General features: G+C 36.5%; 1 protein-coding gene across 1 annotated transcript; it reads left to right on the forward strand.

Annotated features, from left to right (window-relative positions):
- The first annotated feature begins 733 nt into the window (after positions 1 to 733).
- Positions 734 to 3778, forward strand: LOC133337633 (regulator of nonsense transcripts 3B). Its single transcript, XM_061545844.1, has 3 exons — positions 734 to 811; positions 845 to 2071; positions 3539 to 3778. The coding sequence occupies exons 1-3, from the start codon at positions 734 to 736 to the stop codon at positions 3776 to 3778; spliced, it is 1545 nt and encodes a 514-aa protein (XP_061401828.1).
- Positions 3779 to 12440: the final 8662 nt, after the last annotated feature.

Consider the following 12440-nt stretch of genomic DNA (forward strand, 5'->3'; position numbering starts at 1 on the left):
TGGTGTACCCCAGCTATTGCCTTTCTTTTATTGCGGAATAAACATAGACACACTTTTTAATAAATATACACTAATGTCCACAAAACTTTATTCAGGATACTCAAAATCACGATTCGGAACGATCATTTTCCCACAAAATGACATTTTTATTTCCGGGCACTTTTGAGGATGACACTACATTTTTCAATTCACCTTTTTCCATCACTCATTACATTTATTTGACAACCAAGGACACGATTTAGTCGGCTTCAATTGTTTTAATGTTCGGAACACAACACAAATTCTATATTTCCTTGAAAATTTGATTTATAAAAATTAACAATCCGAAATGAAAAACTGCCGTTATAATAATGACGCCACAAACACTGGGGTTGCCCCATTATAAACAACGGCGTCAGTGAAAGGCTTTGTGTTCTGTTCGTAAGTAGGGTTATGTAGGTCGAGTGGGTAATAAAATGATTTATATGAAATTAAATAAACAATAAATTATAAAAAATTAAGAATATATATTAAATGTATTATTCAGGACAATAACAGCAAAGAAAATAGATTTAGAACACATTTCCCTTTTAGATTGAGTTCAAAAACGATTTACAGATACCTATTTTTGTGGATTCTTCTGTTTGCTTATTCATCGCTTGTTTTGTTTTGATTCCCGTTTTTCTATTGAACATTTATCTGTCGCTTTATTCAGACGCAGAATTCCGAATTTTCTAAAAGTTTCGTTAAAAACATGGCAAAGGACGAAAAAAGCAGCGCCAAGAAGTCTAGGCGGGATAGAAATCGTGACAAGGCTAAGCCTCCAACAAAGGTAAGTAGCAAGGAATTCCAATAATACCAACAAAATCTAAAAAAGAAATACTCATTTCAGATCGTCATACGTCACCTACCACCGACCATGACTGAGGAGGAGTTCCTCAAACAAATTGATCCACTGCCGGAACATGATTTCTATTATTTCGCAGCCGCAGATTGGTCCCTTGGCTTCGATGCCACTTGTCGAGCCTATATCACGCTGAAAAATTACGAAGATGTCTTTCTGTTTCGTGACCGCTTTGATGGTTATGTCTTTGTCGACAACAAGGGTAATGAATATGCAGCCATTGTGGAGTTCGCACCCTTTCAAGGGTTCCTAAAGAACAAATCACGCAATAGTGATAGTAAGGTGAATACCATCGAACAGGAGCTACACTATCAACAATTTCTCAAGAAACTGGAAGAAGATCGTGAGGCGGCTGCCAAGGGTGGTGAAAGTAAATTGGAATTTTCTTTGGATTCGAAAAAAGAGGAAATTACTTCCACACCTTTGTTGCAATATCTGGCTAGTAAGAAGGAAAAACGCCGCGAGGAATCTAAAAAACGTACCGCCGAAAAGAAGAAACGTCGCGAGGAGGAGAAAGAAAAAAGGAAGCAGGTTACCCCTGCACCAAGTCAACCGTTGAAAGTTTTAACTTCGGATAATGCCAGTAAAGTGCCAGAGAAGACGACGGACCAAAAGCCCGCTCAAAATCGTGAAGAACCGAAAAATGCTCGGGCCCGCCGCAGAGAAGAACGTAATCGTTTGCGCCATGAGGCCTACTTGCAAAAGAAAAAAGCCCAAAAGGAAATGCAAAGTAATAATAAAGATAATGATGGAGTGGCGGCAACTACATCATCGACTGCAGAGAAAGAAGATGCCTCACAAGGTAAAAAAATGGAGGAAGGAAAGTCACAACAGGAGAGTGAACCTAAACCATCTCCATCTACTTCCTCCTCGGCAGAACCCAATAAGCCCATTGAAATCTTAAAGAAATCGAAAGCAGTTGATATGTTAACCGAATCGGTGAGGAATTTCATTATCACCGCAGCCACAACTCTGACTGTGCCGCCTGGGGGATCATCGGCGGGTGATGAAAATGAAAAATCGAAAGATGACATAGACAAATCATTGGAATCTGCATCTAATAAATCCGATGTTTCACAAGTCAAAGCTGCCACTGGGGAATTAGATAATGAAAGTAAAGAATTTTTGGCTTCTCTTACAGAGAAGCAGCGAGAGGAACGTCGTGAGGAAAGACGTATTCGTAATAAGGTAAGCATAGGAAGGGAAACTATAGACCTAACTATAGTTATAGACCTTGAAAAATATTTTCAATCAGGCCACACTTTAACATTATGTTCTATGAGAAGACCATCTGACTTCTGTTCCATGAGAAAAGCAGAATGTGGAAGATAGACACTAGGTGAAAATGTGAGATTTTATACATGAGCAGAAGCAGTGAGTCTTTATCTGAATGGGAGATATGAATGAAGAATTATATAGATGAACCTAAGATCAGTACCTTTTCTATAGAAAAGCTGATGATTAGGAAGCCTTCTATAGACCAAATGTTGTTTAGACAGGCGAGCTGTAAATCGGAGATTCTTCTATAAACGATCAGAATATCCTAGAAGGTTTGAATGGAAATCTACAGTGGAGTTGAAAGGAAAATATAGTATATAGGAGGTTGAGTTCAAAGGGTATTTAGTTACGAACTAAGTTTCATGACGAATTGTAGATCATAAAATCTTGAGAGAAGAGATGGAAGTTGGGACTGTTTCCAGAATATCTAGAATAGACCTATGGGATATTCAAGGAAAAGGTGTATGAGAAGACCGTCAGCTCTTCTATGAGAAGACCTTCAGGTCTTCTATGAGAAGACCTTCAGCTCTTTTATAAGAAGACCTTCATCTCTTCTATGAGAAGACCTTCATATTCTGGTCCTTCAATGAGAAGAACTTCTGGTCTCCTATGAAAGGCATTTGGTATTCTCTCGGACTTCTATAAAAATACCTTTTTTCCGGTCTTCTATGAGTAGGCCTTTAGGCCATTGTGAGAAGGCCTAAAGAAGATCTTTGAGTCCTTCTATGAGAAGACCCTCTTTTCTTAGAAGACCTTCAGCGCTTTTATAAGAAGACCTAGAGCTCTTCTATAAGAAGACCTGCATCTTCTGGACCTTCTATGAGAAGAACTTCTGGTCTCCTATGAAAGGCATTTGAGAAGACCTTCTATGAGAAGACCCTCTTTTTTTAGAAGACCTTCAGCGCTTTTATAAGAAGACCTAGAGCTCTTCTATAAGAAAACCTTCATCTTCTGGTCCTTCTATGAGAATAACTTCCGGTCTTCTATGAAAGGCCTTTTGGCCTTCTCTCTGACTTCTATGAGAAGACCTTCTGCTCGTCTCTAAAAAGACCTTTTTCTTCCGGTCTTCTATGAGAATACCATCATCTTTTCTTTGAGAAGACCTTCAGGTCTTCCGTGAGAAGACTGTAAGCTCTATGAGATCTCCGGGCCCTTCTATAAGAAAAACTTCTGGTTTTCTAGGAGACGTTTTGGTCTTCTAAGAGAAGACCTTTAGTTTTTCTATGACAATACTCTTAGCTCAGTCGGAATACTTTAAAAGGATCTTGTAGTCTTCTATGGAAGGACCTTTTGGCCCTATCTGATAAAATATTTTGCCAGTAGATCTTCAATTTATTCATTTACATATTTATTCTGTATTTTCTTCTTTCTTTCTAGGACCGTCCATCGATTGCCATATATCAGCCCAAGCCACGTTTGCGGTTATCCGAAGAAAGTGATTCAAATTCTACATCCAAGGATGTACGCAGTCTTTCACAATCCGACTGTGAGAATGGTAAAAAAGATGAACCCCCTAGGCATAAGAAAGTGCAACGTTATTCCGAACGTTCGAAGAATCGTAGGAAATCGACAACAAAAGATGCCGGTAGTGAGGATGATCATCCAACAAATGCATAATTGGCGAATACACCATTTCAATATAATTTATAAATCATGAAGAATTTTTAACGTTACTTCCTATTTTGAAAATAAATAAAAGGTTTGAAACAACAATAACAAAGTACATGTGTATCTTAATAAAGCTTTCCAAAGGGGGTGGAAAGTCCTTTGAAAGAAAATTCTCTTATATTTTAAAGCTTTTATCCATTTTTTGGATTAAGTGGATTCGGTGGATGTTATGGTATATAAATGGAGCATGTGGGTGCAAAGCATTTCTTAATGGAATCCATGTGTATCACATTATATGTTATATCCATAGAGTGGAGTTTAAGTTTGTTACATGTTTTGGATTCCAAAACATAAACATCCATAAAAGCTAACAACACTGCAAACACCTGTTGAATGCCTCACCCCCCAGTAACTTAAAAAGCTCTGGCCACAGCTGTTTCCATCTGCAGGCGTAGACATTGGACAGATGTTTGCTTTGAAAATATTCAAATGGTGTTGTTGATGATTTGAAATCAGTCTTTTGCGGGATTCGGTAGCATACGGTTCAAACAGTTACCTAGAACGGGAGTTTAAAAAGGAATACTTATACCAAATAAAACAAAGGAATAACAAACAACTGGCGCCCAATTTAAATTCTTTGATACTGAAAGTAAAATAAAAAAACAAGAATAATAATACAAAAATAATAAATAATAATGAAGTGTACGTGAAAAGAAAATAATAAAAAAAATTGGAATATAACGAGGAGCCATGTAATTGATATGCAATATTGTTCTTGAAGAACAACAAGAATTTAGTTTAATGGAATTTCAAATGAAGAGCTATAACAATTCAAAGGAATAATAATAATGATGATGCGCTGCTGCTGCATCGCAAAGAGTCTCCTCTCAATATTAATGAAATGAAATAGTTTTAAAACAAAAAATCTATAAGTGAAATGCAATGAAATGAAATAGTTTTAAAACAAAAAATCTATAAGTGAAATGCAGGAGTATGAAGTCAAATGTAAACGAAATTTTGTAATAAGTGAAAATTCGTTATTGTTGTTGCACTTTACATTAGAGAATTAAAAAACAGAAATAGAAACACTCAAATGTGTCTGCTGAGCTGAAAATTTGCCCATCATCATCATTAAGGATAACTGGCATAAATTTCCCAACAGAATTTAGCGGATTAAATAAAAAAAGAAGAACAAGTAGGTAATTTATTTTACATAATTTACTCATTAATTTAAAGTAATCGGCTAAGTAGGCTGTATTTTAGATCATTAGCGAAAAAAAACCATATATGCTATTTTGGGCAAATTTATTTTTAGGGTCCCTCCTAATACCTAATATTTTTTTCAAGGACCATCATGAGAAAAAAAATATTTGTTCAGACAAGGCGTGGATTTTTTTAAAGAATAATTTTTTCAAGGACCTAAACAAAGCGTGACTTTTTAAAGAATAATTTTTTAAGGACCTCAACAAAGAGTGAATTTTGTAAGGAATAGTTTTTGAGGAATAAACAAGGCGTGAATTTTTTAAAAAATATTTTTTTCGAAAGACCTCAGCAAGGCATGGATTTAAAAATATATTTTTTTCGAAAGACCTAAGCAAGGCGCGATTTTTTTAAGAAAATATTTTTTTCGAAAGACCTCAGCAAGGAGTGGATTTTTTAAAAAAATATTTTTTTCGAAAAACCTCAGCAAGGAGTGGATTTTTTTAAAAAAATATTATTTTAAGGACTAAACAAGGCGTGGATTTTTTAAAGAAATTTTTTTTTCCAGGGACCTCAACAAGCCGTGGATTTTTTTAAAGAATATTTTTCCGAGGTCCTCAACAAGGCGCGGATTTTTTAAAGAATATTTTTTGAGGTCCTCAACAAGGCGTGGATTTTTTTAAAGAATATTTTTTCGAGGGACTTCAACAAGGCGTGGATATATTAGAGAGTTTATTTTTTCGAAGGACCTCAGCAAGGCTTAGATTTTTAAAGAATATTTTTTCGAAAGACATGGATTTTTAAAAAAATATTTTTTCGAGGGATCTAAACAAGGCGTGGATTTTTTAAAGACTATTTTTTCAAGGGACCTCAACAAGGAGTGGATTTTTTAAAGAATATTTTTTTCGAGAGACCTCAGCAACGAGTGGATTTTTTAAAAAAAATATTTCTTTAGAACGACCTCAGCAAGGAGTGGATTTAAAAAAAAAATATTTTTTTAAGGACTAAACAAGGTGTGGATTTTTTAAAGAACATTTTTTCCAGGGACCTCAACAAGCCGTGGATTTTTTTAAAGAATATTTTTTCGAGGCCCTCAACAAGGTGTGTATTTTTTAAAGAATATTTAGAGTATATTTTTTCGAAGGACTTCAACAAGGCTTAGATTTTTAAAAAAATATTTTTTCGAGGTACCTCAACAAGTCGTGGGTTTTGTAAAGAATATTTTTTCGAGGAACCTCAACAAGGCGTGGATTTTTTAAAGAATATTTTTTCGAGGGACCTCAACAAGGAGTCCATTTTTTAAAAAAATATTATTTTAAGGACTAAACAAGGCGTGGATTTTTTAAAGAATATTTTTTCCAGGGACCTCAACAAACCGAGGATTTTTTAAAGAATATTTTTTCCAGGGACCTCAACAAACCGAGGATTTTTTAAAGAATATTTTTCAGAGACCTAGACAAGGCGTGGATTTATTAAAGAATATTTTCAGGGACCTAGACAAGGCATGGATTTATTAAAGAATATTTTCAGGGACCTAGACAAGGCATGGATTTATTAAAGAATATTTTTCAAGGGCCAACTGAGGCGTGGATTTATTAAAGAATATTTTTCAGAGACCTAGACAAGGCGTGGATTTATTAAAGAATATTTTTCAGAGACCTAGACAAGGCGTGGATTTATTAAAGAATATTTTTCAGAGACCTAGACAAGGCGTGGATTTATTAAAGAATATTTTTCAGGGACCTAGACAAGGCGTGGATTTATTAAAGAATATTTCTTCATGGTCTATTATGGGTGCCTTGCAGAATAAGGTGTGCAAGTTTTTAAGAATATTTCTCACGTTTGAATATTTCTCCCGTTTGTGTGGGTTGTCCCATCTGAATTAATGGCCTTTTCTGAAACCATGGTGATTTAATGCATCACTGACAGATTGAACCTTTTTTTGTTTCATTTCCCCAAAACAATGCCTTTCAAATGAGTTACTATTTAAAATATCCTCTCTAAAAAATATTCCAAAGCATTTCAATTTTTTTAGTTTCCAAAAAAATGCGGTCACTTCAAGCGTAAACACTAAAGCATTCAACCAAACGAGTGAACTCGTCAGCATATTTATGGCGAACTCAATGACCATAAACCTTGAAAAATATGCTTTAATAAATCCACGCCTCAGTTGGCCCTTGAAAAATATTCCACGCCTCAGTTGGCCCTTGAAAAATATGCTTTAATAAATCCACGCCTCAGTTGGCCCTTGAAAAATATGCTTTAATAAATCCACGCCTCAGTTGGCCCTTGAAAAATATGCTTTAATAAATCCACGCCTCAGTTGGCCCTTGAAAAATATGCTTCTTCTATAGACCTCTTCAAAATATTCTTTAATAAATCCACGCCTTCTTTAGACCTCTTCAAAATATTCTTTAATAAATCCACGCCTTCTATAGACCTCTCCAAAATATTCTTTAATAAATCCACGCCTTCTATAGACCTCTTCAAAATATTCTTTAATAAATCCACGCCTTCTATAGACCTCTCCAAAATATTCTTTAATAAATCCACGCCTCTTAAAAAATATTCTTTTAACAATACACGCCTCATTTAGACCTCTTAAAAATATTCCTTAAAATAATTCACACATCTAGCCCTCGAAAAACTATTCGAGCCTTGTTGAGCTGCTTCGAAATTTTTTTGTTTCCTCTTTGTTTAGTTTTCAAAATTCCAAAACTTTATCCCAACCGAACTGATGACCATCAAATATTAAATTGAATTTTGTTTACTTAATAAATGCCACAAACTTCGGCAATTTGTCACAACTACTGCCACCAGAAAAAAAACGAAGATAATATTAAGAAAATTCGGAAAGATGTTTCCACGCCACAGAACAAAAGATAAATAAATAAATAAACCGAATATTAAACAAAAGCCAGCCACAGCCAGTCAACTGCCACTGGATCTGGAACTTTATTAAATTTTACAATTTAATAAAACTCTTGTTGTAGTTGTTGTTGTTATTGTTGCTGATGCTGGTGGCTTTGTTGTCTAAACATTTTGCCACTATTGAGTGGCTAACCACAACAGAGAACTGCCAATAAAATATGTTTCTGAGGACAATTCATTTCCTCTTGAAGATTGCCGAAGAAGATACGAAGGGAGGAAGTCCATGACAATGTGTGCATGTGTAGATGACACACAATTGGATGAGCCCACACTCGTAGAAATGCTGCTGCAAAATATGTAGAGGACAGATAGGGGTACACACACACACACACACGAACACTCACTCATGCATAACCGACAAGTAGCCTAAAGAGAAATTTTTGAAATGGAAGCAGAAGAAGAGGTATGGAACCCTATTTCAATGGTGCTGCTTGGGGTTTTTTGTTCCGACTGTCCACCGCATAATTTAAAAATATTTCGACAGACACATACACACACTCGCACACATGTGTGTATTATCTGCTGGCAGTTTGGACCATTGTCACAACATCACACCCAATTCTCACACACTAACAACCACATGGACACTTTACTGCTCCTCTTCCTACTCCTTCACACACTTGTGACTTGCTCACTTGGTTGTTTACCATTGTTGTCCCTTCTCTATATTTCCGTTTAATGGGGATCTAGTTTTTTGGTAGGGGTTTTTTTTTCTCTAGGGAAGCCTTGAATAGAAGACGAGCATACAAAAAAATTCCTTTCCTTTAATTTCAAAAAACCAGCAACAACACCAACAGAGAATCCTTAAATTTCCACACAACAAAAACCGAAAATCTGTTTATGAGGGATGCGTTTCCGGAATTTTCATTTTTTGCCACATTTCATGGTCACCACAGAGTGTAACGACATTTTTTGTTGCCTTTCTTCGGCTGCTTCTTCCTCTTCGGCTACTCAGTAAAGCTTTGCAAGAGCACCAACAAAAACAGGAATGCACCTCCATCATAAGCATTGTCATTGTAGCGGTCATGAATGTCTTGTTTCCGTTTCTGTTTTGGACACAAGGACACCATACTGAACAGAACAAAGGAAAATAAAAGCAACAACAATAGAGAATTACATAGAATCACAATTGCAAATGTATACGCAATTGTCTTTTGTTGTCTATTTACTTTTTTCTTGTGGTATCCTTTTGCTCTTCCTGCCATTGTTCTATTCGGGTAATTTTCTAATAGTTCCTTACTTTCTTTGGAATATAAAAAAGGTTGAGGTTAGCAGAAGGTGGAACATAGTAATTTATATTTCCGAATCGTATGTCATTTACTTGCTTTCAAACAAAAAGGTACAAAGAAATATAAAAAACGATCGAAAATATGAGGACGGTAAAAAGTATAAAAATTCTTAAAAACTGATTTATGTAAATCCTTGAATAAAATAAATTGAGTTTTTTGATGATCCCTATATAGTTTCTAACATATCTTCCAAATATATTCTTTAAAAAATCCACGCCTCTTTTAGATATCGAAAAAATATTTTTTTAAATCAACGCATTTAAAACGAACAAATATTTTTTTTAATCCACTTTTCTTTTAGCTATGTCTCTTTTAGACTTCGAAAAATTACTTACTTACTTACTTACTTAGCTGGCTTGTGACAGAACTCTAGTTCAATAAGCCGAGCTTAAAAAAGATTTCCAGGCGCGTCGGTCTTTTGCGCAGTTTTTCCAATTTGAAAGACCATATTCGGCAATGTTTTCTTCCAATTGGTCTTTCCATCTTATTCTTGGCCTTCCTTTGCTGCGTGAGCCATCTGCTGGTTCGCTTTTATATGCCTTTTGGGCTGGGGCATCTTCATCCATTCTCACAACATTACCTAGCCAACGTAGTCGCTGCAGCTCAATACGTCTAACAATGTCCGAAGATAGCTGGTACAACTCATGGCTCATTTGACGGTGATATTCACCGTCAACGCAGACCGGCCCATAGATCTTTCGGAGAATTTTTCTCTCAAACACTCCAAGAGCTGTCTCATCTGCTTGCGCAAGTATCCATGCTTCAGATCCATATGACAGCACGGGTAGCATCAGCATCTTGTAGAGTGTGAGTTAGGTCTGGCGCGTAGTGGCCTTGCTTTTGAGTTGTTGGCTCAGACCATAGTATCATCGGTTGGCCATCACTATCCTTCTCCGAATTTCAAAACTGATGTCATTCGTTTTGTTTATGGCGGTACCAAGGTATATAAAATCTTTGACTACCTCGAAGTTGTAGTTCTCAAGTTCCACAGTTGGTCCGAGTCTACTGGACGTCTTGCGCGTTGATACCATCAGCTTAGTCTTCTCGCTGTTTACTACCAGACCCACTTTGGCAGACTTTTTCTCGATTTGTTCAAAGGTGGCTGTTACCGCTCTCAAAGTTCCACCCATTATGTCGATATCATCGGCGTAGGCGAGTAATCTGTGTTGTTTGGTGTACAGAGTGTCATTTCTGTTCACTTTTGCCTCTCGTATGACCTTTTCCAGCAGGATGTTAAAAAGGTCACGCGACAAACTGTAACCTTGTTTGAATCCTAGTTCAGTATTAAAGGGCTCCGAGAGATCCTTTCCGACTTTAACTGCTGATCTTGTGCCACTTAAAGTTATCCTGCATAGCCGTATTAAATTTGCAGGAATGCCAAACGTAGACATGGCTTTAAACACCTCTGAACGAATAGGGCTGTCGAATGCGGCTTTATACTCGACAATAGGTGGAATGTGTCGATGTGCTTTTCGTGGGGTTTTTCCAGGATTTGTCGCAGAGTGAAAATCTGGTCAATGGTGGATTTGCCAGGTCTGAAGTCGCATTGGTATGGTCCAATAATGTCATTGGCCATTGGCTTCAGTCGTTCAAACAGCACGCTGGAAAGCACTTTATATGCGATGGGAAGGAGACTTATTCCTCTATAGTTGGCACATATAGTCTTGTCTCTTTTTTTGTGCACGTGACACAGGATGCTGAGGTTCCAATCATTGTGCATGCATTCTTCTAGCTAAATTGTACTAATCAGCTAGTGCATGCTCCTTACCAGCATCTGACCACCAGTCTTGAATAGTTCGGCTTGTAAACCATTGGCACCTGCTGCTTTATTATTCTTCAGCCGATTGATTGCTATTCTGACTTTATCTTGGCTAGGTGGTATGGACTCTATACCGTCATCTATTATTGGTTCTGGGGTATCCTTTTCACCGCTACTATTTGATACCAGAAGTTTTTCAAACGGCTTCTTCCAGATCCTCAGCACGCTGTCTGTATCTGTCACTAGGTTTCCTTCTTTATCTCTACAGGAGGATGTGCCTGCACCAAAGCCTTCGGTTTGGTGTTTTACCCGTTGGTAGAATTTTCGGACTTCATTCTGACTCCTGTACATCTCGATATGCTCACGCTCACGTTTTTCTTGTTCTTTCTTCTTTTTTCTAAAACTGCGTTTCTCCTCTCTCCTTTTCTCCCGATAGTTATCCATCGCCCTATACGCTGCGTTTTTCATATCAGTTATCGAAAAATATTCATTAAAAATTCCCTGTCTCTTTTAGACCTCGATACAACATTCATTAAAAATCCACGCCCTTTTAGACCTCGAATAATACTATTTAGAATTTTTAGAAAAAAATATTTTTTAAGACATTTACGAAAATATATTTTTAAAAAATCAAATATTCTTTAAAAAATCTTTACCATGTTTAGGTCATAAAAAATGCATTCTTATAAAAATGCATGCCATGCCTAGGTCCGTCAAATATATTTTTTTAAAATCTTCGAAAAATATTCTTTGAAAAATCCACGCCCTGTTTAGGTCCCTGAAAAATATTCTTTGAAAAATCCACGCCATGTTTAGGTCCCTGAAAAATATTCTTTGAAAAATCCACGCCTTGTTTAGGCCCCTGAAAAATATTCTGTGAAAAATCCACGCCTTGTTTAGGTCCCTGAAAAATATTCTTTGAAAAATCCACGCCTTGTTTAGGTCCCCGAAAAATATTCTTTGAAAAATCCACGCCTTGTCTAGGTCCCTGAAAAATGTTCTTTAATAAATCCACGCCTTGTCTAGGTCCCTGAAAAATATTCTGTAATAAATCCACGCTATGTCTAGGTCCCCGAAAAATATTCTTTGAAAAATCCACGCCTTGTTTAGGTCCCCGAAAAATATTCGTTGAAAAATCCACGCCTTGTTTAGGTCCCTGACAAATATTCTTTGAAAAATCCACGCCTTGTTTAGGTCCCCGAAAAATATTCTTTGAAAAATCCACGCCTTGTTTAGGTCCCTGAAAAATATTCTTTGAAAAATTCACGCCTTGTTTAGGTCCCTGAAAAATATTCTTTGAAAAATCCACGCCTTGTTTAGGTCCCCGAAAAATATTCTTTGAAAAATCCACGCCTTGTTTAGGTCCCCGAAAAATATTCTTTGAAAAATCCACGCCTTGTTTAGGTCCCCGAAAAATATTCTTTGAAAAATCCACGCCTTGTTTAGGTCCCTGAAAAATATTCTTTAATAAATCCACGCCTTGTCTAGGTCC

The sequence above is a fragment of the Musca vetustissima genome, unplaced genomic scaffold (assembly GCF_032173495.1).
Source record: "Musca vetustissima isolate MV318-11 ecotype Yass unplaced genomic scaffold, APGP_CSIRO_Mvet_v1 utg64969, whole genome shotgun sequence".
NCBI lineage: Eukaryota > Metazoa > Arthropoda > Insecta > Diptera > Muscidae > Musca > Musca vetustissima.

What these genes read in the sequence shown, in the direction of transcription:
- LOC133337633 (XM_061545844.1), top strand. Translation starts at nt 734, where the DNA reads ATGGCAAAGGACGAAAAAAGCAGCGCCAAGAAGTCTAGGCGGGATAGA. An exon ending in AGGCTAAGCCTCCAACAAAG is followed by an intron (nt 812 to 844) that starts GTAAGTAGCAAG and finishes TAATACCAACAA; the next exon opens with AATCTAAAAAAGAAATACTC. An exon ending in AAAGACGTATTCGTAATAAG is followed by an intron (nt 2,072 to 3,538) that starts GTAAGCATAGGA and finishes CTTTCTTTCTAG; the next exon opens with GACCGTCCATCGATTGCCAT.